Below are 25,617 nucleotides of genomic sequence, written 5' to 3' on the forward strand. Positions count from 1 at the left end.
AATTTATACCTTGAAGCACTTTCTGGCCATACGGGTATGAATATGGTTTCCTGAATGGTCATCTAGACTGACCTTCAAATCAGTCCTGCATTTCTATTGGATTGTACTAATCGGATTTTAGACTGAGCTGATTGGATGATGGGGCTTGTTCCTGAGCCACTGGGTGGCGAGTAGGTGGGGCTTATTATGCGCAGTGGCGGTTTGGAGAGGAGCGCGCGCCCATCTGCCCGCACGCCGGCGGGAGCAGCGGTACTTGAGGACCTTGCCCCAGGCGGATCCCCACTCTCCCAGATCCGTGCCCCTGGTGGACACACAACCCCTCCCCCCCACCACCACCGGTCCCTCGCCCACACCTGCAGTCGTTCACTGGGTCCACTTAGGAGTGGCCGAGTCGGGGTTTTGCCTCATTCTGTGATGGCGGCCCAGGTAGGATCAGCCTTTAGTTAATTACTTCAGTACCCCAATATCATCCCCTACACACTCTTTATCATTATACATAAATGTACAGTTAGTTTATATTTTACCACGCTTTACACATATATTCACCTCAACGCAGATTTATATATGCATGCGTTTATAAGGCACATAATAAAATTCATGGTTCCTTTATTGCTGCAACTATCTTACTTTAGGCCAGGCATGATTCCTTCCACTTGAGTTAAAAGCAAATTGTGTTTAACTAATTTGCTTGAGTTTTTGTTGAGGTATCAGAGCGGGTAGATGAGGGTAATTCGATTAATGTGGTTGGTGTACATGGCCTGCCAAATCTATTTGATCAAGTACTGCATAACAGGCTTGTGAGCAAAGTTGAAGCCCATGGAAATAAAAGGGACAGTGTTAGCATAGCTGTCTTGAAACAGAATAGTGAGGAACAGTTGTTTTTCAGACTGGAGTGAGTTATAAAGTGGGGTTCCTCAAAGGACCACTGTTTTTCAAAAGGGAATTAGATAAGTGAAGAGAGAAAATTTGTTAGGTGTTATGAATGCAAGGCTTTGTAAGATGATTGTTTTGGGACAAGGTAAAATGGGGTAGTGAAGAGAGTCATGTGATCTGTTCCAAGTTCTACCTGACAACTAGCCTGGATGACTTGGTCATATGATGACAGGAGGTCCATGGTGAGACCTACTAGGAGCAAAGTATAAAACGTTTACACTTAAAAACAAAGGCAAGAGCAGCTATGGTGACTAGATAGACTTTCAGTCTCCGAACCTTTCGGACTGAAAAGGAGAGAAATGTCTGACTCAAAAGCTGTGTGGTCAGCGGAGAGAATAAGGCTGTGTGTTCTCTCAGAGCTAACAATCAAAAATGTAGGAGGAAGGACGGTCAAAAAAACATAAACCGAGGCAATCTAAGAAATCTGGATGATTCACCCTGATGTGGCCGGTTGGAGGAGGAGGATTGTGGGGAAGGATCGCTGGAGTGGGCCTTATTGCTGGTACTTGGTTTGAGACTTCTCTAAAAACTGAGCAATGTGAGAGAAATGCCTTATGAAGGTCATTCAAGGCTATGACTTGGCAAAACATGGAGAAGCAAACCCATCGGAATTTGGGAGTGATGTTGGACTGGTTCCTGTAAAAACTGCAATTCTGTGGAGGGCAGATAGTGAAGGATAACTGGTGTGGGGTTTTCAGTTGTTTAAAAAGTTAAAAATGGGATATTTTTTCTGTACTTTAGAGTAAATAAGTAGGGTTTAGTCAATGTTGTTTGTTTTGTAACAGTAGAAGCCTTAATTTGAAATCTTGTCATGTAATCCTTTTAAGTTGGTCACTGGGAATCCAAAAGTTCTCAGTCTCTACAGGATCGTAACAAGGTTACAGGGAAAGGACAGGGGAGGGCCATTTGTTGAGTTCTTGCAGAGAGCTGGCATGGACACAACATGCATAACAGGGGAGGTGATGGCATAGTGGTATTGTTACTGGACCAGTAATCCAGAGACCCCAGGGTAATGCTCCGGGGGTCCTTGATTGCTCTTGACTCCTGCCATGGCAGATGGTGGAATTTGAATTCAATAAAAATCTGGAACTAAAAGCCTAATGATGACCATTAAGCCATTGTCGATTGTTGTAAAAACACACCTGGTTCACTAATGTCCATTAGGGAAGGAAATCTACTGTCCTACACGTGACTCCAGACATACAGCAATGTGGTTGACTCTTAAATGCCCTCTAAACAAGAGCAGTTAGGGATGGGCAATAAATTCTGGCCTAGCCAATGATGCCCACATCCCATGAATGAACTAAAAAAAAAAGCTGAATGGACTCCATGATTCTTGTTGCCTCCGGTGCTATAATTTCCATATTTCAATGCCAGTTATATTAAGCAAAGGCTGCTTTTAGTTACTTGTGACTTTTCAATTCACCTGAAATTTTTCTGAATGGACCTTTTATTTGACACATTCGTTCATATACTTAAAGATTAGTTAGAAAATTGTTCACTCCATTCCAATACACTAAAGGAAATGCTTTTTAGTAATCAGTCAGCATCTTTGTGAGGTACCAGAAAACTGAGCAGCAAAGAGCCTCTTCCTACAGCCTCCAACTCTAATTCGTTCTTTCTGGGGACATCATAATAGATTCCCACCTTCCTATAAGCTTCCAGTTTTTGCATGCACTTTAGCATTACCTGATTACTATTTCCTTGCTTAGTTCTCCTTGGAAATGCCCTGCAATAAGGGACATTTTTTAAAAACTTAATTTTTAAAAAAGCTGCTAAATGTAGATTGCTGCTGTTTTACTCCCAGCCCAAGACAGGATTAATGGATAACCACAGAACTGGTCCTCCTTCCTCCAGGTTCCACCAGAATGAATTGCTGTCCTACTTAACGATCTCCGTCAAGACCAATAACTTTTAAAGAGAGAGGAATTTTCCCAGTGACCAACTTCAAGGATTGCATAGCAAAATTTCACATTGTAAGACTTTTACTGTAGCCAACATTAAAATCGACATGGACTAAACATTACTTAGTAGGGAGCTAATACAATAAACTACAGAAAAGAAATTTGTTTGTAACAACGCAATCAGAAACTCCATGCTGCATTTATACGTTACACTACATTCTCTGTGGACATGTAGTCTGAGTTAAAAGCCCAAAGCGTTTCTTGGTTCTAACATGATCTCTTCTCCCTGCATCACCAGGGTGAATCTTCCAGTGTCTTTTTAAACAAAATCCCCTTCGCTCAACCCTATGAGGATAATCACATTGACCTCCTATTGTGAGGTACTTTCTGGGATTCTGTGGTCTTTAACTCTTCATAATTCTTGTTTCCTTGAACATGGGATCCCTCCCCACTAGCCCCATGCTTGGTGGTTACCCCAAAAGCAGTTCTTTTCTTCTGCTTAACATAGCAGCACTGGTTTGGGTCTTCCTCCCCGAACTCTTGGCTTGACTCAGTCTGGCAACAGTAAGGTCAGCTGCCCCTTCCTTTGTGTCCAGGTGTTAAAGCTGGCACCTTAGTCAATAATTTTTGGCCTGGGCCCTTGTCCCCATGGCAATCAGACCACATGGCCTGGTCTCTTGGCAGAACTAGTATGAAGTCATATGGGTTTGTCTCTGGGCAGAACTAGTAAGAAATCACACCCCCTGTTCTTCAAAATACTCCATTTTACCTTAAAATAACATAACCATCTTATAAAATCCAGCAGTCATAACACCCTAACTAGGCCCTCTGTGACTTTGAATGTACGAGTATTGCTTATAAATATCAATGGCTAAGCTCCTCTCTCAAACCAAGTTTCTGATCATTCATTTGTACATCTTATGGCTGCTTCTAAATGCAATTTTTGATGTTCTCTGCAAGACTTTTAATCATGATGGCTCATGGTGACCTTTTCATCTTTGAGCCTTGGGTGTGTTAGATGGACTAACCAACAAATTACTCTCTTCGGTTAATTCAGAATGCAGGAAGGGAGTGTTGAGGAAGAGAATCTGCTGAAGCTGAGCTGTGTTGTTAGGGTAGAGTGCCTGACTGTGTGCCTCTAATCTATGCTGTATTTGACCTGGAAGTGCTAGATACAGATACTGGATGTCTGTAGTGGGAAGTATTCTATTCCTCAGCACAAGCATTTTTCACCTTGAGCAGCACAAAATGCACCAAAAGGTCTGTAGAACCCTCTATTTATGCCACTTTCATATTTTTTTTCTATTTGAGGTTTGATAGCTTGGAGTTAACCGGGGATGCTGTGGTGTGATGATGGAAGAAGAAGCTAGTGACACTGACGTAAATAATGATTCACTCGAGCTGCCTGTTTTCAGCTTCACTGGCCTTCGAAGCCACACAGCCTATGATGGCATGCTGGATTCAGTTGTCATAGAAGACTCAGTCCCTGAAAGCTGTGACCCTCTGTTGGCCAAAACTAGATGTTCTCAGCGGAATCTCAGTCATTCTGTTAAGTGCTTGCCTAAGGAAGTAGTAACAGTTGTGAGTAGCGAGAGTGATGGTGATGAGGATCTAATTATTCCTTTATATGATAGACTGAGGACAAAGCTCACTGGGAACCAAGATGTTGAGAAACCTGATCACTCAATTTCTAAATTTAGTCAGGAAAATTCCAGCCATAATTCTGTGCTTGGGGCTTCAATTCCCAATAACCCTCAACTTAACCAAATCGATCCTGAAATTAAGAAGACTGATGTTGTGCTCAATAAGGACCAATCCACGGGAACTACATTCATTAGACAAAGAGCTTTTGCTTCACGCTCAACATGGGACATTTCAGACTCAGATGAGGGAGATCAAGTGTGCATGTTGCAACCAACAAAATTACATGATCCTCATTTAAATTCAGCTCAACTGAGTGTTAGGAATGCGCCATCTTCCAAGGATGTGGCATCAGATCAGTCCCACCCACAGAAAAAAATTAAACGGAATGTAGCAGAAATAGAAAAGGCTCAACAGGAGGCACTGAGAAAACGTCAAGAACGAGAGCAGCAGCGAGCAGAGAAGGAAATTATTCGTCGGCAACGGGAAGAAGAAAAAGTGATGAGAAAGGAGTTAGCTGGCATTGAGAAGATGTTGAGACCAGGGGAATGTCTGAAACACATGTTGATCTCCATTGATCCAGGTGAGTGGTTTTTAAAAAAAAAAGTTTGGATGTAATGAGAAAGCAATGATAGTTATTAGATCAGAGCTTAAGTTAGCCTTTGTTAAAAAGACTTATGCCATTTAATAACAATGCAAATACATTTTGAAGCACTTGATTATAGAGTAGTTACAGCGCAGAAGATCATTCAGCCCATTGTATGTGCCAGCTCTCTGCAAGAGCAACTCAGCTAGTGCCACTCCCCCACTCTGCTAGTGCCACTCTGTAACCCTTCAAGTTTTTTTCAGATAATTGTCCAATTTCCTTTTGAAAGCCATAGTTGAATCTGCCTTCACATTCTTGGGCAGTGCATTCCAGATCCTAATCACTCATTGTGAAAGTAAGTTTTTCCTCATGTGGCCATTGCTGCTTTTGCCACTTGCCTTAAATTGGTGTCATCTGGTTCTCGATCCTTCTGCCATCGAGGGCAGTTTCTCCCTATCTACTCTTGTCCGCACCCATGGTGATTTTGGTCACCCTGTATTCATGTTTCCACTTCAGCTCGGCTTCTCTAGCCCTTATCTGGTTGGTTTCTTGAGCTTCATCCTACCTAAGCTCCAACTCATTCAAACCTCAGCCACCTGCATCGTATGAAATTGCTGTAATATGAAGTGCCTCTTGGCTTCTACTAACCCTCTGTCTTTGATGCATGTCCTTCAGTCACTCCTGAATTTAAGTTCAAATGCTTTGTTCGTATTCAGAAGTTCCTCTGTGGACTCATCTCACCTTACCTTCTATTCCTTAACTTATCTTTGAGCCATTGTGTGTTGGCTGCAACTCTGGCCTTTCAATTCCAGTCTGTTAAATATTCTCCCACCACTGCCTCTTCCATGTCACTACTGGTGGCCAAGCCATAAAATCATCAACCCTCTGCATATGGCATTCTTTTCCTAACCCCTTTCAGCTTGTTATAATCTCTCCCCACCTTCAAAAATCTCAATGCTCCTTCAATCACTTCCCCTAAATTCTTACTGCTGCTCCAGTTCAGTTCTACCTCATCCTCAGGCTTATGCTTTGGGGTATTTCACTATCTTAGAAATGCTGTATACATACAAGTTGTTAGATTTAATGCTATGCATATAGTGTTGTTAATCATCATGTACAGTGTATCTAGTATGGATGCTACTACATCCCTAAAGGCTATTCCAGAATCCAGAGTAGGACACAGACACTTTTTTTTTTGTTTTTCTTCCCATCTACCGCTCTGACCTAGTTAGGACCACACTTTCCTCCTGGGCCAAAATGTTGAAATCCTGTCTAAGACTTGACCATGGCACTGCTGCATTGTCTTGCCATCCATCATTTGAGATGTAGAACTGAGGACCATTTGCCTGATCCTAGTTAACAACAATCACATACTACTCTAAAAGTAATTTAGGAGAAGGTTTCTTAAAATTACATTTAAGTTTAACATTTTTGAAGTTGTTAATTGGTGACAGGAGTGCAATACCCAGCATTTTTTTCCCAATATCTTGATGAAACCTGACAATTGCTGCTGCACATGTGAGCATGATGTGTATCTGTTTCACTGCACAGGGCTGCTTCAGGTAGAAGGAGGTGGACAATTGCTGAGTACTCTACAGGCCATGGAGGTTAGCTGTGTAATAGAAAATCAGACTATTCCCCACAGTGTGACCTGGAGGAGACAAATTCGCATTGTAGGTCAGCAGATGGTATGTGATATTTGTGTGTTCTGCATGTTGGGGTTGGAAAAACTGAAGTTAACTGATGAATTATTCTCTATATCCAGAATATGTAATGGACTTAGGAATTCCTGTTAAAAATTAGAAAATATCACGTTGAAAATTCTGTCTGCTATCTATGAAGCCTTACATCGATCAAGATGTAGGGATGCTGCAATTGTCCACACCTCATCAGTGAGAGGAGAACAGTTTAGCTGGGGTTCTGCTCCTGACTACACTATCCAGTGGCTTGTGCATTTTGGATAAAGACTGATTGGGTTCAATTATGATGTTGCAGTATCACGACCACAGTGGAAAACCGGTCGCTATTCATGATTTAACTTGTGCTCAGTTGCATGTGAGTGGAGGACAGTCAGAACACTTGGAGGCATGATCAAAACATAACTTGAGGAAACTTTTGCTTCTGTGTCTCTGATCCTTTGGTAGTTCACCCTTTATTCTCCTGGTTTAAGTACTGGCTCAGTGTCATAGGAAATAGGAGCAGGAGTAGGCCATTTGGCCTGTTGAGCCTGCTCTCCCATTCAAACAGATCATGGCTGATCATTTACTTCTTCACCATTTTTCTTCACTATCCCCATATCCCTTGATGTCATAAGTATCCATGAATTTGTCGATTTTTGTCTTGAACATGTTCAGTGATTGAGCTTCCACCGCCCTCTGGGGTAGAGAATCCCAAAGGTCCATTCACCCTCTGAATGAAGAACTTCAGATGGGAAGAATGTCTTTTTGGCTTGACAGCAGCATCCTGTCACACAAATGAGTAATATGGTATGTGAATTTCAGTGCTGGCGTGATGGCACATATGTGGGCCATACGCCCTAACAACTGGTGGATCGTATCAAACATCACGTCCCTTCGGTTGTTCGCAACAAAGTACAAACCATTTCCAACCACCCACCCCGTGCTTGCAAAACTCAAAGAAGTGTCCAGTTAGATGTGATTCCATGATTAGGCAACAGTTGCTAAACAATCCTCATTGTGCTAAGAATTAGACTGAAAATCAGTTTAAGATTATCAGTGGGGCTCACAGTGTGACTCACTTACCAAGCTACATATATTCCCACACAGGGCCCTGTCCTTTGCAGACAGGTGGAGTATGTCCACACATTGTGCCTTTTTCAGCTAAACAGAAGCTTGGGCGACAGCCATTCCCTCATTCATTCCCCATGGCAGTGCCTTGACCTGCCTGGTTTGAAATTGAACAAAAACTTGGCAGTTAACTGTTCCCTGGTGCATTCGCCATGGCAATACCTCTATTAATGAGCCCATTTGCCAACCAACCAGTACCCTCTTCTCATGCAGCATAAATTGTTGTTCCCTTTACTTTGGTATTCTTGTGAAAATGTCCTGAGGAGTGCAAGATGAAAAGCTTCAACAGTATGTCTCTTTTCTCTGCAATGCTCAAATTCTGTACTTCCAAACAACTTTTATCTAGGTATGCAACTTCACATTTAATTACTTTTGAGTTTATTGGATCCATTTCCCCTGCATCTCCAGATGCTGGTTTAATCTATTTTCTTTGTTTAAGACCCTGACTGCTGCACATTATTGTAGCTCTGCAAATTGCATAACTGTGTTCTCCAAGTGACATAAACAGAAGGTGGAGCCCAGCACACATCTCTGAGGGATTCCACTCATTGGGCCCTGTTAGGAAAGGTCCCACTTTAAAGCACCCTTTTTCTGATACTCCTTCAGTTAACTTGTGATCTGTCTTTCAATATTTCCCTTCATACCTACTTGAAATCATGTGTTTGTCTTGCAGGAATTTCACCATCTAAAACAAAAATTGTGTCCAATCTTATTGGATCTCCAGGTCTAGTGGCCACCACCACTGCTGTTAGACCTACATGGATGTTCAGTGTCCTGGGATTGCTGCCTGTCGCACCCAATCCTTTTTAATTGCATTTATATAATTGCTTTTATTCTCCTATCCAAGCATCACTCCCATTTGGGGTCCTCAGTTCTCCATCCACCTTTTTCTATTGATGTAACCCCATTTTTCCCCCAGAAGATGAGGCCTAGAGGGCTCCTTACTGCCCTGCTTTCTCCTCTTACAATCTTCAAGCTTTTAAAACCTCGATAATTTGGTGCTTTACCTTGCATTCTCGTTTTTTTTCATTTGAACCTTGATGTCTTGCCCTTTGGCTTCGACACTTTACCATAATGAAAAATTGCTGAGAAAAGAAACGTGTCTAAACTTTCCGTCTTCCACTAATCAGGGCACTCACAGGAATACCAATATAAGGGGAAAACAACAATTTATACTGTGTGAAGAGTATGTTGATTGGTTAGCAAGTGGTGTTGCCATGGAGAATGCACCACTGGTGACTGATGGTTAACTGCCAAGCTGCCTGATTTAAATTTAAAAAAATGCTTGACAGTTAACTGTCAGTCACCATCAGTGGTGCATTCTCTATGGCAACACCACTTGCTAACCAATCAACACACTCTTCACACAGTATAATTTTTTTTTCCCTTATATTGGTATTCCTCTGAGTGGCCTGATGAGTGCAAGACGAAAAGCTTAGACATGTCTTTTTTTCCAGCAATACTCAAGCTCTGTACTACTAAACGACTATAATGAAAAATAAAAATCTCAGTTCAACAGTTGATGTATCTGCAGCCTGTGCAATGGTCTCACAGGCTGGCTCAACACCAGCCAGACAATTCCATTTTGTAACTTGTTTCTATACTTTGATAAAATGTGTCCTGGAAACTATCTTACAGAATGAAAAGACAGACTGGGTGGATGAGCTTCATGTTCTGATCTACATTCCACTGGAGGAGTTTGTTTCTATGGTTCACAACTATAAACAGGTAACATTACACATTAAAATTGTATAAATTTTCATGTGTTTCAGCCCTCTGACACCTAGAATGGCCAAAGTCAGGTACTCAAATGCTTCTCATAGTTTGGTTGTTTTCTAGAATTCACTTTTTTTTTAATAGTCATAGAGGTCTACAGCACAGAAAAAGGCCATTCAGCTCATCGAGTCTCTGCTGGTCAAACAAGTACCGAACTATTCTAATCCCATTTTCTAGCACTAGGCCCATAGCCTTGTATGCCATGGCATCACAAGTGCACATCCAAATACTTCTTAAATGTTATGAGGGTTTCTGTCTCTACCACCCTTTCAGGCAGTGAGTTCCAGATTCCCACCACCCTCTGGGTGAAAAAATTCTTCCTCACGTCCTCTCTAAATCTCCTGTCCCTTACCTTAAATCTATGCCCCCTGGTTTTGATCCCTCCACCAAGGGGAAATGTTCCTTCCTGTCTAACATATCTATGCCCCTCATAATTTTATACACCTCAATCATGTCCCCCTCAATCTCCTCTGCTCCAGGGAAAATAACCCCAGTCTATCCAATCTCTCCTCAACTAAAACTCTCCAGCCCAGGCAGCTTCCTGGTAAATCTCCTCTGCACTCTCTCTCGTGCAATCACATCCTTCCTATACAGATTCCAGAACTGCACGCAGTACTCTAGCTGTGGCCTAACTGGCGTTTTATACAGTTCCAGCATAACCTCCCTGCTCTTATATTCCACGCCTCAGCTAATAAAGGCAAGGATCCCATACGCCTCCTTAACCACCTTATCTACCTGTCCTGCTACCTTAAGGGATCAGTGGACACCAAGGTCTCTCTGATCCTCGGTACTTCCCAGGGTCCTACCATTCCTGCGCCTTGTTTGTCCTGCCCAAGTGCATCACCTCACACTTAATGTTGAGAATCAATTTTATTAGTAATTTCTGTCTTGACCAGAAACCCCAGAAATCAATTCTTCATTTAAAATCATGCCGGTTAGATTTGGTTTCTTCACCTGCAATTTCTAGCTAACAGGGCTGGCAAAAACTTTCCAGATGGCCCGGTGAGAATACAAGATCTTGGGTTTGATTCCTGCTCTCTATCAAGACAGCTAATTTTAGCTACAAAATCAGGTGTCCCCAAGGCTAATGAGGGAAAAAAAATCAACTCTGGCGCGCTCTCCCTATTTATAACTAGTGACTGCTGGTAAGGAGCATGTTTGAGCACCAAGTGAAGATTAGATTAGGCTGTGATGCCCTAAATGGATGAATAGCCTATTAACACTTTCTGGCTAGGCTCATGCCTGAAGAATGGCCAATTGGTGATACGCCTTCACCTGAGTCAATGAGGTAAGAAGCCTGATCCTAGCCTCCGGCCAGGCAAGGTCATAGTGAACCTCTTGCAGCAATGGCAGATTCAGGTTTTAGTTTTTCTTGGGAAAAATATCTAAACGATGTTAACTTCATTTGATGCATTAAGATTACGTGCAAAACACTGAGGAACAAAAAGAATTGCTGAATACATTTTCCAAAACACTAATACAAATCCTACAGTCTAATGTAATAAAAGCAGAATTCGATGGGAAGAAATAGCTGTTAGTTTCTGCTTTCAGATGGAATACGTGCCATAAAACACCATTAAAATTCTTGGAATTCCATGTAATTAAGCAACTTAATGGTCCCTGTTGGAACTAAAATAGCCTGGCGATAAAGGATCGAACACTGGAACCTAGTGTTTAACCAAGTTAAACCTTCCCTCTAAAGTGGACATAAAAGATCCCACAGCGCAATTTGACAGAATGACAGGGAAGATATCTCCAGCTAATATTTACCCATTGATTTACGTTACAAAAATGAATTACTTTGCCATTATCACATTGCAGTTTGTGGGAGGGTGGTGTGTGCAAATTGGCTGTTACATTTCCAACATTACAACAGTGACTACACGCCAAAAGTACTTCATTGGCTGTAAAGTGCTTTGGGATGTTCTGAGACTGTGAAAGTTGTGTTGTCGTCTTCATAAACATTTATCTATAGAGACACACATTGTATATTGTGCACCTCCAACCAGCAGCTGCACTTTGTGCCTGCTCCAAATTGTATTATATACAAATGTGTATATAGATATATGTAAGTATACCTACACAAGTCCCCAGTGAGTACCCAACACCTGACCACAATTAACAGTCCTGGTTATAATACTCATTAAACTGGCACACTTCCCTATTATTTCCCATCCAGGAAGTGCAAGGTGCTGTTACTGAAGGCCAGGTGACATTACAGAGTTTTGCTCTTGATATCCTCCAGAAAAGTGTTCAGAGAGTTCCATGTTTGGTTGTTGTGGATTTGGAAAAGTACTTCAGGTGAGAACTGCACTGAATCTTTTTTGAAGTGTAATACCCTAAAGCAGCCTTTGTGTGCTGCAGCTCTGCCATCCTTTCAGACTGAGGAAAATAGTTGTATTTTTGAGGAGTAGATCCATAGTTAATGTGGTTAATGGAGATTGAAGTCTGATTTAAAAAGTAACCCAGTTGTTTTTAAATGATGCCCGCCCTGAGGCTGAGCCAGGAGATATTCCTTGAGATCAGTTACTTCTTACTGGTCCACTGTCAGTGGCTGACTTCAAAAGCAACAATGCGTGCTCCTCTGCACTGAAACACAGGAACTGTCATAAAACCAAATGTTACCCCCTACACCAGGATCTTTTATTTTCTGCAATAACCTTTGATGTGGCACCTTATAAAATGCCTTCTGGACATCTAAGTATGGTACATCCGTTGGTTCCCCTTTAAGCACAGCACATGTGACTCCTTCAAAGAACTCCAGCAAATTGGTTAAACATGAATTCCTTTTCACACACCCATATTGACTCTGCCTGATTGCCACAAATTTTTCTAAGTGCCCTGCCTTAAAATCTTTAATAACTTCTGACATTTTCTCTACAACAGATGTTAAGCTGACTGGCCTGTGGTTTCCTGATCAGATTATTTCGCACACTATATCTCACAAACTCATGAACGGGCCTAAGGCTGTAACTTTTCACAGAATCTCACAGTGCAGAAGAGGCCCTTCGGCCCATCGAGTCTGCACCGACACATGAGACACACCTGACTTACCTACCTACCTAATCCCATTTACCAGCACTTGGCTCATAGCCTTGAATGTTATGATGTGCCAAGTGCTCATCCAGGTATTTTTAAAGGATGTGAGGCAACCCGTGTTCACCACCCTCCCAGGCAGTGCATTCCAGACTGTCACCATCCTCTGGGTAAAAAAGTTTTTCCTCACATCCCCCCTAAACCTCCTGCCCCTCACCTTGAACTTATGCCCCCTTGTGACTGACCTTTCAACTAAGGGGAACAGCTGCTCCCTATCCACCCTGTCCATGCCCCTCATAATCTTGTACACCTCGATCAGGTCACCCCTCAGTCTTCTCTGCTCCAACGAAAACAACCCAAGTCTATCCAACCTCTCTTCATAATTTAAATGTTTCATCCCAGGCAACATCCTGGTGAATCTCTTCTGCACCCGCTCCAGTACCATCACATCCTTCCTATAATGTGGTGACCAGAACTGCACACAGTACTCCAGCTGTGGTCTGACCAAGGTTCTATACAACTCCAACATGACCCCTCTACTTTGGTAATCTATGCCTCGATTGATAAAGGCAAGTGTCCCATATGCCTTTTTCACCACCCCACTAACATGCCCCTCCACTTTCAGGGATCTATGGACACGCATGCCAAGGTCACTTTTGTTCCTCAGAACTTCCTTGTGTCATGCCGTTCATTGAATACTTCCTTGTCAAATTACTCCTTCCAAAGTGTATCACCTCACTTTTCAGGGTTAAGTTCCATCTGCCACTTATCTGCCCATTTGACCACCCTGTCCATATCTTCCTGTAGCCCAAGACACTCAACCTCACTGTTAACCGCCCAGACAATCTTTGTGTCATCCGCAAACTTACTAATCCTATCCCCCACATAGTCATCGATGTCGTTTATATAAATGACAAATAATAGGGGACTGAGCACAGATCCCTGTGATACGCCACTGGACACTGGCTTCCAGTCACTAAAGCATCCCTCTGTCATCACCTTCTGTCTCCTGCAACTAAGCTAATTTTAAATCCACCTTATCAAATAACCCTGTATCCCATGGGACCTTGTCAAAGGCTTTTCTGAAATCCATATAAACTACATCAACTGCACTACCCTCATCTACACACCTGGTCACCTCCTCAAAAAATTCAATCAAATTTGTTAGGCATGACCTCCCTCTGACAAAGCCATGCTGACTATCCCTGATCAAACCTGAAAGGTGCCCAGTCTACTTCAGATTACCTTGGAAGGGCAAGGTATCTGAAAAATTTGATCAACAAGTGAAGTTTCACGCTGCTGCTTGCAATAGCAACGAGTGATACTTGCCACTAACAGGATGTTACCGTCAAGCCAAAAAGATGTTCTGCCTATCTCTCAAATGAGTAATGTGGTATGTGAACTTCATTGCCGGTGTGATGCTAAGTATTTAAGCCGTACATCCTGAAGACTGGCGGATCATATCAAACAGCATGTCTAAGCCGCTGCACGCAATGGGCAAGTTACAGACCGTACCCAACCAGCCTTTGCTTGCTAAACTCAAGCACATCCAACATTAGATGTGATTCTGCAATTGGACAATATTTGCTAAATAATCCTCAGTGTGGTAACAAATGCAGTGGCAACTAATTTGATTCAGTCAGGCTCGCAGTGTACTGGAACAGTGTACAGTATATGCTCAGAGTTGTGGGAGGAACTTGCAGTGAGGAGGTGGGGGAGAAGGATTCAGTCCCATGTATGTACCAATGGCATAGATAAGACTAGGAAAGGGGTCCTGCATTGTTATTGAGGAGCTAGGCACCAAATTAAGCAGAACCTCAAAGGTAATAATCTCTGCATTTGGTAGTACAGAACTTGGATATTGCTGAAAAAGAAAGACATGTCAAAGCTTTTTGTCTTGCATTCATCAGGACACTTTGAAAGAATACCAATATAAGGAGAAAACAACAATTTATACTGTATATTAAGAGAGTGCTGATTGCTTGGCAGGTGGACTCTGATCGATAGAGGTGTTGCCATGGAGACTGCACCAGTGATGGGGACTGACAGTTAATTGCCAAGCATTGTTTGAAATTTAAACCAGGCAACTTGGACCTGATTGGTCAAGGCATTGCCCTGAAGAATAAGTCAGCGAATGACCGTCACTTATTTTGTTTAGCTGAAACAGGCGTAATGTGCTTACATGATCTTTCTCTCTGCAAGGAACAGAGTCCTGTGATTAATATATATAGCTTCCAATACACGCAATTGACTCATTCCTCAGGGCAATGCCTTGACCGATCAGGTCCAAGTGGCCTGGTTTAAATTTCAAACAATGCTTGGCAATTAACTGTCAGTCCCCATCACTGTTGTAGTCTCCATGGCAACATCTCTACCGATCAGAGTCCACCTGCCAAGCAATCAGTACTCCATATACAGTATAAATTGTTGTTTTCTCCTTATATTGGTATTCTTGCAAAGTGTCCTGATGAGTGCAAGACAAAAAGCTTTGACATGTCTTTTTTTTTCAGCAATATCCAAGTTATGTACTACCAAATGCAGAGATTATTACCTTTGAGGTTCTGCTTAATTTGGTGCCTAGCTCCTCATTGACTATGCAGGACCCCTCCTAGTCTTACCTATGCCATTGGTATGTACATGGACCTGGATGACTGAATCCTTCCTCTCCATCCCTCACTGCAAATTCCTCCCCAACCCTGAGCAGATGTCTCAAACCCTGGCACCAGGCAGGCAACACAGCCTTTTGTATTCTTGCTGCAGGGAACAGTGTAAATTCACCTTGCTATACTGTCCCCTATTGTACCAATACATTCCTTTTTGTTCCCCCCACTTGAAAGGCTTCCTGTACCATGGTGCCATGACCGGTCGGCTCATCCATCCTGCAGCCTCCACTCTCATCCAAACAAGTTGAAAGAACCTTAAACCTGTGGATGGAAACAAAGGCGGAGGCTCCTGCCCTCTTGAGTCCCCTTACATGCCTCACTCACAGTCACACTCCCCTGCCCCTGACCAAATCATAAGATCCTGTCCTAAGAGGTGTGCAAAGTATTCAGTTTCCCCCTCCCTGATGTCTGCGCAGCTCAGCCTGCAGCTCAATGACTGAGTCGAAGCTCCTCAAGCCGCAAACACTTATGCGGACGTGTTTGCCCTGAATCACGCTGGCATCCAGGAGCTCCCACATGCTGTAGCTGACACATTGCCTGCCCTGCCATTCTTAATGTGTTTTTATTAACTACTAAAATTATTGTACTCAATTCTTTTCCTTTTACCAGTTTGTATTCTTTTCAAACTTTAGGACTAGGATAGACCTTAACCACTCACCAAATATAAACAGCTAGCTTCTACCCCTGTAGTAGAGCAAGAACCAATTCCTACAGGGTGAAAAAGTTACATAAGGCAAAAGAGCCCCTGCTTCCCTTCCTCACCTAACTCCCTTAAACGCCCAACTCCAGCATTCCATGCTAAGTCACACTAAAATGTCTGTTTATATATCCTTCTGAAATTAAGGAGTTAGCTAACCCTAGTTAAAAGCTGGTTTAGGCTACTTTCCTTAATTAGCTAACTTTGCTGCTCTTTTAGTAGAGCCCTGAAAACCTGCTTAAGGCTGGGAAATTCAGAATTTAGACAGTAAATTTCAGTTAAATGCTCAATACAAACAAAATTAGACTTTCACAAAGAGACTAACACTCCTTTACTCATCCAATCTGTCAGCAATCAATTTCAGCTAGGCCAGCAACTGTGACTTGACTGATGGTCTCAGCACCCCTGGGCTAAAAAGAAGCAAAACCACTGATCGCTATTCAGTGACCTGTGCTGGTATTTGTACATGACTGGATGCAGATACTGTAGGATTTAGCTGTGATGTTATCTAAGATTGAATAGTTTGCTGATAATTGCTGGGAATACATGTTAGGAATTGAATGACATCTAGCTTTTAGCTAGAGCAGGAGAAATGGAAAATGAAAACATTTTCTCTTTTGTTTCTGCAGGCCACAGAAGAAGCACAGGTCACAGCAGACAGCGTCCAGTGAAGAACGAGACAAGCAGAGAAAGGCAAAGGGCTTTGATCAGCATATGCCGCTGATATCACGAGTGGATGTAGAAGTAGTGAGTTTTCACTGGCTTCAGGGACAAGCTGTTGCTTTGATTTCACAAAGCATCAATGTAGTAGCTCAGCAGAGATTACACAAACTATATCATTAGGAAGCAAAAGTCTATGGTGAGAAACTGAAACAAAAACCATAAACTCAGCAAACAATCATGGATCAGGCAGCATCTGTGGGGAGCACAGGGGAGTTAGCACTAGGTATGGGCGCTTTGTCTTGAGCATTATCCTATCTGTTGTCTCCACACACATGCTTCCTGAACTGCTTAGTGTTTCCAGTATCTTGTGTTTTTTTTGTTAATGGTATATTTATTTCCATTCAGTACCTCACTAGTGATGGGAAGTATTGGTAGGCTATTTGACCGTGGAGTCCATCTTTGCTTAGTCTGGTTCTGTCTTTGAGATGTTTTATGTTAAAGCTGCTATATAATACAGGCTATTGTTGTCCCTGCATGCTGAGATTAGCTAGTTCACTAGAGCCCAGGGGAATATCCACGAAAAAAAACCAGTTAGGCCCAATTGCAGTTCACTTTGGACAGTACACATGTATTTTCAATTGGGTCAGCAGGGCTCAGGCATTAGATTTGCTGCTGTCAAATAGCCTATTGGTCGAGACAAATTACCCGAAACCTGTGGAACTTTTTGTGTGGAAATAAATATCCTTCAGGATAGGAGAAATAGGGTTTAAAAAAAATTCTATTGTATATCGTTTAGCCTGATTTAAAATCATTGTGTAGAATTTTTACTTGCTTTTCCTCCTTGTCTCAGGCTCTCGTGCATTTGCAGCTGTCTGTCGGGGCTCAGCTCCAATTGTTGGAGACTTGGAAGGAGTTTGCAGATTTTATCAGCATGTTCACCAAAGCTGTGGCTGAGGCCCCGTTCAAGTAGGTGCTGAGCTTGAGCAGAATTTCAGCAACAAAAATGTGTTCTCTGAAATAAGTTTGACAGCACCAAATCAATTCATATTATGTACGATCAGACAGCATAAAACTTCCCTCACTTAGAAACTAAATTTGCATTCCCTCTCCAAGCATCTTCAGGGTGGCTGGTGTGGGAAGTGGAAAAGGGCACGATGATGAGATAATGGGCTCCCTCCTGAAACAGAATAAGGATGTGGGTTGATGGACATGATTGCTATGGTGGAATAGTTTGCTAATGCTTATGAAGATAGCTAAAGGCTCCCTGCACCCTTGGAACAGTGTCCCATAGTCAGAGCCTTAAGGGGAAAAAACAAACCAGAGCAGTTGTTGTGATATTTGCTTGTAACATGACTGTCTAATAAGCTTTTTAATTGAGTGCCGTAAATGATTTTTTGGATCTTTCTCAAAAAACAATAGCAGTGGCACACATCAATTAGTTAGCTATGGGGCACTTCACAGGATATTGGTCCAAATCCTCCGCTTTCTGGATTGTTGGAAATGGAACGCACGTCAGGACCCTGCGTAAGTCCTGATGCTTGACATATGTGGAAATTGCCTGGGATGTTCCGCAAATGTCACCAAACCTGAGCTTAGGATATTTGGACCACACACGCGGGCCTTAGCTGAATACTTGCCCCAACCCTAACTTGAACCGACTACCCCCCACCAGACCAGTCATGACAACCCACCCCCTGAACACCCAGTTACCTCCTCCAACCAGCTGACTACCCCCCTACCCACCAATCACACGCCTACAAGGACTGGATCTTGTAAAACTTCTGCCTTAATATGGCAACTCTGGTCATTTTTTTTTAAAATGGCGTGTCTTTTCCTTCCCTGGCTCCTTTGACTTGCCCTGGAGTACCTGCCCTGACCATTCTTGCTTCGGCCAGGATTGGAAGACCCTGGAAGAAAATGGGTGTTATTGTTGGGTCAGAAAGAACATGACATCAGCAGTACTTGCCATTGACCGGAACATCTAGGCCATTGTTAGTTGGGCCCTCATTCCTCCTTTGAAACAAGCAGAACTGAATAAAAAATTCAGTGCATTGCAAGGCCTATGGTATAGCAAGTACCTAAAACCACTTTAATTCTTGCACACTCCACACCCAACTCTGAGAATTCAACAACCATTTTAAGGAATGGCTGGTTTGAGTGATTTTAGTACATATATAGCTGAATCGTCCTGCTTTGTATAGGATCATTCCCAATGGCCATTAGTCAGGATTGCAAAGTATGATTTTTTATAAAGGCTATATTGCTTACTGATTCTACTATAATGTGTATTGTGACAGCATTTACACAACAACTTCGTGTCTGTATTCTTTATACAGTGCCTGTATTTTAAAATAAATTAATTGGCTGTAAAACACTTGAGGATATTGAGGTCCTAAAAGGTGTTATACAAGTACAAGCCTTTCCTTTTAATCTGAAGTAGATCAGAGATAAAAATACTAGAGAAACACAGCAGCTGTTTGAGCATCTCATCAGAGGTGAAAGATTAGATGCTGATGACCAACTGTGTATTTCAAGCTGTATTTTTTCTGCATGCTATAAACCTAAAAATAATTTTGCTTAAAATAACAGTCTGTTTTGCAAATTGGTTGGGGGAAGAAGTGACTCCATTTCTTTCAGTTAGTTTATACATAGTTGAATTTAGAGACAAACTGACACAACAGGGTGTTGATGAAATATTTGCTGTCTTGCCAGGAGAGGACGGGAGAACAAGGGATTCTCCGTCTACTTGGAGGGTGATGGGTCCAGAGGGATGAAGGCAGATCGTTCAGGGAAAGGTCTCCTGAGCATTTGGAAGAAACAGATCCAGCAATTAAACAGAGTTAGCTCTGAGATGGCAAATGCCATAGTGTCTGCCTATCAATCACCATGGTTACTTACTCAGGTACAAATTGTCATGATTACCTTTTCAGTGAACTAGTACTGTTATTAAAGTTAATGGTAATTGGTTGGAAGGTAGGAGATGGTAAGTAAGGATAGATGTGCGTGTTAATTCCAATAATTGTGTTGAGGAAGAATGAACCTGACTAGCCTGTCCCAAAAAATGGGTTTATTTTCAAGACAGCAAAGTACAGTCACAAACTCTCCCAATTCCTCCCAGATACCTAGAGTGAACTGGTTTATGTACTCTTGCAATGATTCTCTAATCCCTCCCCAATTGGGGACAGCTGTGCTTAATTACCAACTTAAAGCATGAATTCTATTGCAGCACAATTTCAACATTAACAGATTAGAAAAAAGACACGAGTGCATTTCCTCTTCAGAAAAAAATAAAAAGCGAAGATAGAAAAATAAATCATCCATTTTCAAAAGAAAAATTTAGTTGTCCTTCTAATACCCCTGACAATTTTTCACTGCAAGCACTCCTTTTGGTGAAACAGTATGATAACTGATGGCTTGTATCAATCCACTGGAGCTTCGCGATTTCCTTTTCCTCCACCATTTGTTTTAGACTTGCATTATCAATTCATAATCTTTTTTACACTCCACAGTGAGAATCCAAAGGGACCAATTGTAAATATAATATTCTATTGGGGTATTTCACTCGTTTCCCCCGTGTAGTATTTTCCCTAACATTTTAGATAAAAAGAATGCCATGTGAACTGCCTCTCCTAGTGCAAAAGTCTCTGAAGCCAGGATGCTTTTTACTCCTTGCCTTATTTTCTTTGCTTCCCAAGTCAAGGGACAACAGTTCTCGTTTTCACCCACAAGAAATATTATAAAACCTGCTGCATTTGAAAACCCATCAACAGGTTTGCGTGAGAGGCATCACTGAACACAATCAAGTTTATGTTCTTAGGGTCATCCAAAGATGGAAACTTGAGTACACATTTCTCCATATTTAACTCAATATTTTGTTCGCCTTTAGATATGCTGGACCTTGATGTTTCATTATAGTACTCTCAATTCAAGAACATCAAAACTCGTCCGAGTGCCCAGCCAGACTTTGCAGTTGCTCTGTCTCATCCTTGGAAGCATCAGAATCTTGTTGTGACTAACATTTTCTAAATGTGATTGCTGATGCTAAGTAACCTCAGACCTATACTGTTTTATTTCTAATCTATTTATAGGCCCCGTTAGCTTGACTCCCAACCTTAAGTTATGTCCTAATTTCGTCTATAACTGTCTTGAAACTCACTGGTGCCACCCCATAGGCAGTCATCAACATGCATCAAGAAGATGCCTGCCAGTTTCCTGCTATCGTATCAGTAAGACATGGCAGGCTCTGTCTTCAGTTGGAGTCAACCCAACTTCAACAACACCAACTGAACTGGTGTCATTGAAATCCTATGCACTTACTCAGGCTAATGTCAGTCTAATGGCCCAGCATATCTCTCAATTTACCATTACCATCAAGCCAGGGGATCAACCCTATTTCAATGAAGAGTGCAGGAGGGCATGCCAGGAGCAGCACCAGGCACACCTAAAAATGAGGTATCAACCTGGTGAAGCTACAACACACAGGGCTACTTGCATGCCCCAGCAGAAGCAGCAAGTGATAGAGCTAAGCGATCCCACAACCAACGGATCAGATCTAAGATCTGCAGTCCTGCCATATCCAGCTGTGAATGGCGGTGGACAATTAAACAACTCACTGGAGGAGGTGGCTCCACGAATATCCCCATCCTCAATAATGGACGGTTCCAGCACATCAGTGCAAAAGATAAGGCTGAAGCATTTGCTGCAATCTTTAGCCAGAAGTGCCAAGTGGATGATCCATTTCGGCCTCCTCCGGGGTTCCCCAGCATCACAGATGCCACTCTACAGCCAACTTGTTTCACTCCTCGTGATATCAAGAAATGGCTGAAAGCACTGGATAGTGCAAAGGCTTTGGGGCCTGACAATATTCCAGCAATAGTACTGAAGACTTGTTCTCCAGAACTTGCCTCGCCTCTAGCCAAACTGTTCCAGTACAGCTAAAACACTGGCATCTACCTGGCTATGTGGAAAGTTGTCCAGATATGTCCCGTACACAAAAAGCAGGACAAATCCAACCCGGCCAGTTACGCCCCATCAGTCTACTCTCGATCATCGGTAAAGTAATGGAAGGAGGTCATCAACAGCGCTATCAAGCAGTACTTGCTTAGCAATAACCTGCTCACTGATGCACAGTTTAGGTTCAGCTCTTGACCTCATTACAGCCTTGGTTCAATCATGGACAAAAGAGCTGAACTCCCGAGGTGAGAGTGACTGCCCTTGACATCAAGGCAGCGTTTGACCGAGTGTGGCATCAAGGATTCCTAACAAAACGGGAGTCAGTGGGAATCATGGTGGTTGGGGGGGGTGGGATCTCTCCACTGGATGGAGTCATACCTAGCACAAAGGAAGATGGTTGTGGTTGTTGAAAGTCAGTCATCTAGGTTCCTGGACATCACTGCAGGTGTTCCTCAGGGTAGTGCCCTCAGCCCAACCATCTTCAGCTGTTTCATCAATGACTTTCCTTCCATTGTAAGGTCAAAAGTGGCGATTTGCAATCAGCGAACAGTGTTCAGCACTATTCGTGACTCCTCAGATACTGAAGCAGTCCATGTCCAAATGCAGCAAGATCTGGATAATATCCAGTTGGGACTGACAAGTGGCAAGTAACATTCTCGCCACACAAGTGCCAGGCAATCACCATCTCCCAACAAGAGAGAATCTAACCATTGCCCCTAGATGTTCAATGGCATTACCATTACTGAATCCCCCATTATCAACATCCTGGGAGTTACCATTGATCAGAAACTGAACTAGACTAGCCATATACATACTGTGGCTACAAGAGCAGGTCAGAGGCCAGGAATGCTGAGAATTCTCCTGACTCCCCAAAGCCTGTCCACAAGGCACAAGTCAGGAGTGTGATGGAATACTCTCCACTTGCCTGGATGCATGCAGCTCCCACAACACTCAAAAACTTGACACCACCCTGGAAAAGCATTCCGCTTGTTTGGCACCCCATCTACAAACATTCACTCCTTCCACCACCGACGCACACTAGCAGCAATCTATGCCATCTCCAGGTTGAACTGCAGGAATTCACCAAGGCTCCTTAGACAGCACCTAACAAACCCACACTAGAAGGACAAGGGCAGCAGATAGATGGGAGCAGCACCACCTGGAAGCTCCGTCCAAGTCACTCACCAAACTGACTTGGAAGTATATTGTTGATCCTTCACTGTCGCTGGGTCAAAATCCTGGAACACACTCCCTAACAGCAATGTGGGTTTACCTACACCACATGGACTGCAGTGGTTCAAGAAGGCAGCTCACCAGCACCTTCTCAAGGGCAACTAGGGATGAGCAGTAAATGCTGGCTCAATGAAGTGTGGGATTCAGCAAACCCCACATCCTGTGAATGAATAAAAAAAACTTGCAAAGTTTTCCCTCCACTTCTGGTGACTCCTTAGGAGGTTTGAGAAACACTTCCCTCTGGAAGTGGGGATCACCCTGCCTTGTCCTTCTAGCGGGTAGTGGTCGTGGGTTTGTTAGATGCTGTCTAAGGAGCCTTGGTGAATTCCTGCAGTTCAACCTGGAGATGGTACAGATTGCTGCTAGTGTAGTTTATATCTAGTGACTTACATTCCCACGAAAACATCACCAAAAAGGACAATTTTTCAAAATTACCGTCCCTGCTGTGGGTGAGTCCATCCTGATTTCTTTTTCTGTTAAGCATTCTTCAAATCCCTGGGCCATTGACCTAGCCTTGGTCTTATAAGTGCCATCTGGTAGGACCTTTTCTGTGCAGGCCCACCTACCTGATAACGCTGGCTGACCCCTATTTGAGACTTGTGAATACACACCAATCTCCCTCGAACTGTCCAACTACCTCTGTTTAGCCTCCTGTATAGCTTTATTCCCTAACTTGTCAGCTGTTACAAAAACCCCTTGGTTGTAGGGACTCCTGCTTCTGCTACTTTGTGGTAATGATTCAACATTCTCCACTTTACTATGTCGTCTAGTCAGGCCGTGACTCCTACTTGCCTGTTTGCCTTTTCAGGCTCCGACTGTCAGACCCCCTGCTTACTCCATCAGAGGCCCTATCCAATATACATGAACACTTTCTGCCCCAGGATTCAACACCTGATCCAATACTGCAGCTTCGGCCATGCTTCCTCCTTTTCCATTTCTCGCACTCAGTTTTCCCAGTCTATGGCCTTCACTACTTGTCCATCATCCTGGACATTCAGCCAATTCTTATATTTTCGAGTAGATTTTCTTGCCTATCCACTATTGTTGCATCCCTCCAGTTATCCAACCCATCCCTCCAGTTATCCAACCCTTCTGGATGATGATACCTGGGAACCCACGTCGGGCAGCTGACCTCTGAACAAAATAGCCCCTTCCTGTTTACCACAATCTGATGCTCTACTGATATCTAATTCCCGATCCATTATATCTTGTCCCTCTGGCTGTGCCACATGATGAGTATGCGACACACATGGTGCTTTGTCATCTTCTATCACGTCATTATTTGCAAATTCATAATTCATTCCAATTGTGAAGAACGGGCCTCTATTGTTTGATTCCCATGTTGAATACTCAGTTTTCCCTTCAAGTCCTAAAACTTCCCCTGGGCGTTTTCATTCCCTTTACAAATCCCCCTCTCAATAATAAACCAGATAACTTGGATTCGACCTCAAACAGTCTGATGTGGTGTTGTAATTCTTTCTCGTAATTCTTTCTGAAACCTTTGCTTTGATGAAAGCTTGCCTGCAAACGTAGCATTCAAGTGGGTAGATAAAACAGTTCCTTCAAGAGCAGGGAGAGCATCCGCTAGCACTGAAGGCAACTTGGGATTTCTTCCGTATACCAACTGGTACGGACTAAACCCCTCAACCCAATCATTTGCAAAGAATTCTTTGCATGTACTGTCCAAGCCAACGGCGTTTGCAACTTGCAATCTGGCTGTTTAGCCAGTATCTTATGCGACATGCCATCTATCCTGCTCTCTCTCACCATTGCCAAATGGGCTCTCAGCCACAGTATGCATGACTATAACATTCAAATTTTCATGTCCTGAAATTCATCATTCGCAAATTCCCATCCATTATCCATCAGGAATTTTGTTGGTCTCCCTAATTCAGTACCCACCCATTTCTCCATGACCTGATTGACAAGTTTGTCCTTTTAAGTCCATTGCCAGTACATCATTAAATTCCCTGGCCAGTGGAAGACTCACAACAGGATGTGGCAGTGTCCTTTGATATTTAACACAAATGTCACATTGAGCATGACTTGCTCAATAAGGTTGTTGTATTTTTTACATTCCACAGTAGAGCTTTCAACTCATGTAATGCTGGGTGTGCAAATTGTCTACGCAACTTCCAAATAATCATCTGTCCACAAAACTTTTATCCCCAGAAGTTAACAAAACTGCTTGAACTCTGACGAAAAATATCTGGCTTCCTTAATGAGCAGGCAGTAATGGCCTGACTGAGTAAAATGTAGATCCATTGTTTCCCCGAACACCATCACCCCTGTCATTCTCCATGTCTATGCTTCTTTCATCGAAGACCTGCTCAACTATAGAGGTATCTCGCTAGACACCACATCAATACTGATGAAAAGATTGATCCCAGCTATCTTACAGGGGAGGATTACTCTTTTGGACGACATTAGTGTGTTATCATCCCCAACCTAAAGCAGGTGGAGCTTCCATAGTCCTTAACCGTCTGCCGATCAGTCTCAATGAGAGATTCCTGGTAGCAGTTAAGCCAATCCACCCCGCACAGTGGAAGTACAACCGCTATCTAAAACTGCACAATTGAATAAATCGGCCATGAAAATACTCATCATGGGATTCAAATTCCCAGTAAGCAACACAATTCCTTCACGGCAGTCACCTTCTTCGTTTTCAGCCTCCGAATTATCTGTTTCATGCATTATTTCAAAAACGTGATTCTTTTGCTGTGGC

The 25,617-nt window shown here is 42.8% G+C and overlaps 1 protein-coding gene across 1 annotated transcript in view; it reads left to right on the top strand.

The window, feature by feature from the left end:
• Nucleotides 1-208: 208 nt before the first annotated feature.
• Nucleotides 209-25,617, top strand: part of eme1 (essential meiotic structure-specific endonuclease 1) — a 31,409-nt gene continuing 6,000 nt past the window's right edge. Inside the window, exons 1-8 of the mRNA XM_041216577.1 lie at nucleotides 209-426; nucleotides 4,149-5,061; nucleotides 6,616-6,752; nucleotides 9,510-9,599; nucleotides 11,827-11,948; nucleotides 16,673-16,790; nucleotides 17,557-17,672; nucleotides 19,419-19,608. Coding sequence (XP_041072511.1) covers nucleotides 4,188-5,061; nucleotides 6,616-6,752; nucleotides 9,510-9,599; nucleotides 11,827-11,948; nucleotides 16,673-16,790; nucleotides 17,557-17,672; nucleotides 19,419-19,608 — 1,647 coding nt within the window. The 5' untranslated portion in view covers nucleotides 209-426; nucleotides 4,149-4,187. The remainder of the gene's footprint in view (nucleotides 427-4,148; nucleotides 5,062-6,615; nucleotides 6,753-9,509; nucleotides 9,600-11,826; nucleotides 11,949-16,672; nucleotides 16,791-17,556; nucleotides 17,673-19,418; nucleotides 19,609-25,617) is intronic.

The sequence above is a fragment of the Carcharodon carcharias genome, chromosome 22, assembly GCF_017639515.1.
Source record: "Carcharodon carcharias isolate sCarCar2 chromosome 22, sCarCar2.pri, whole genome shotgun sequence".
Classification (NCBI taxonomy): domain Eukaryota; kingdom Metazoa; phylum Chordata; class Chondrichthyes; order Lamniformes; family Lamnidae; genus Carcharodon; species Carcharodon carcharias.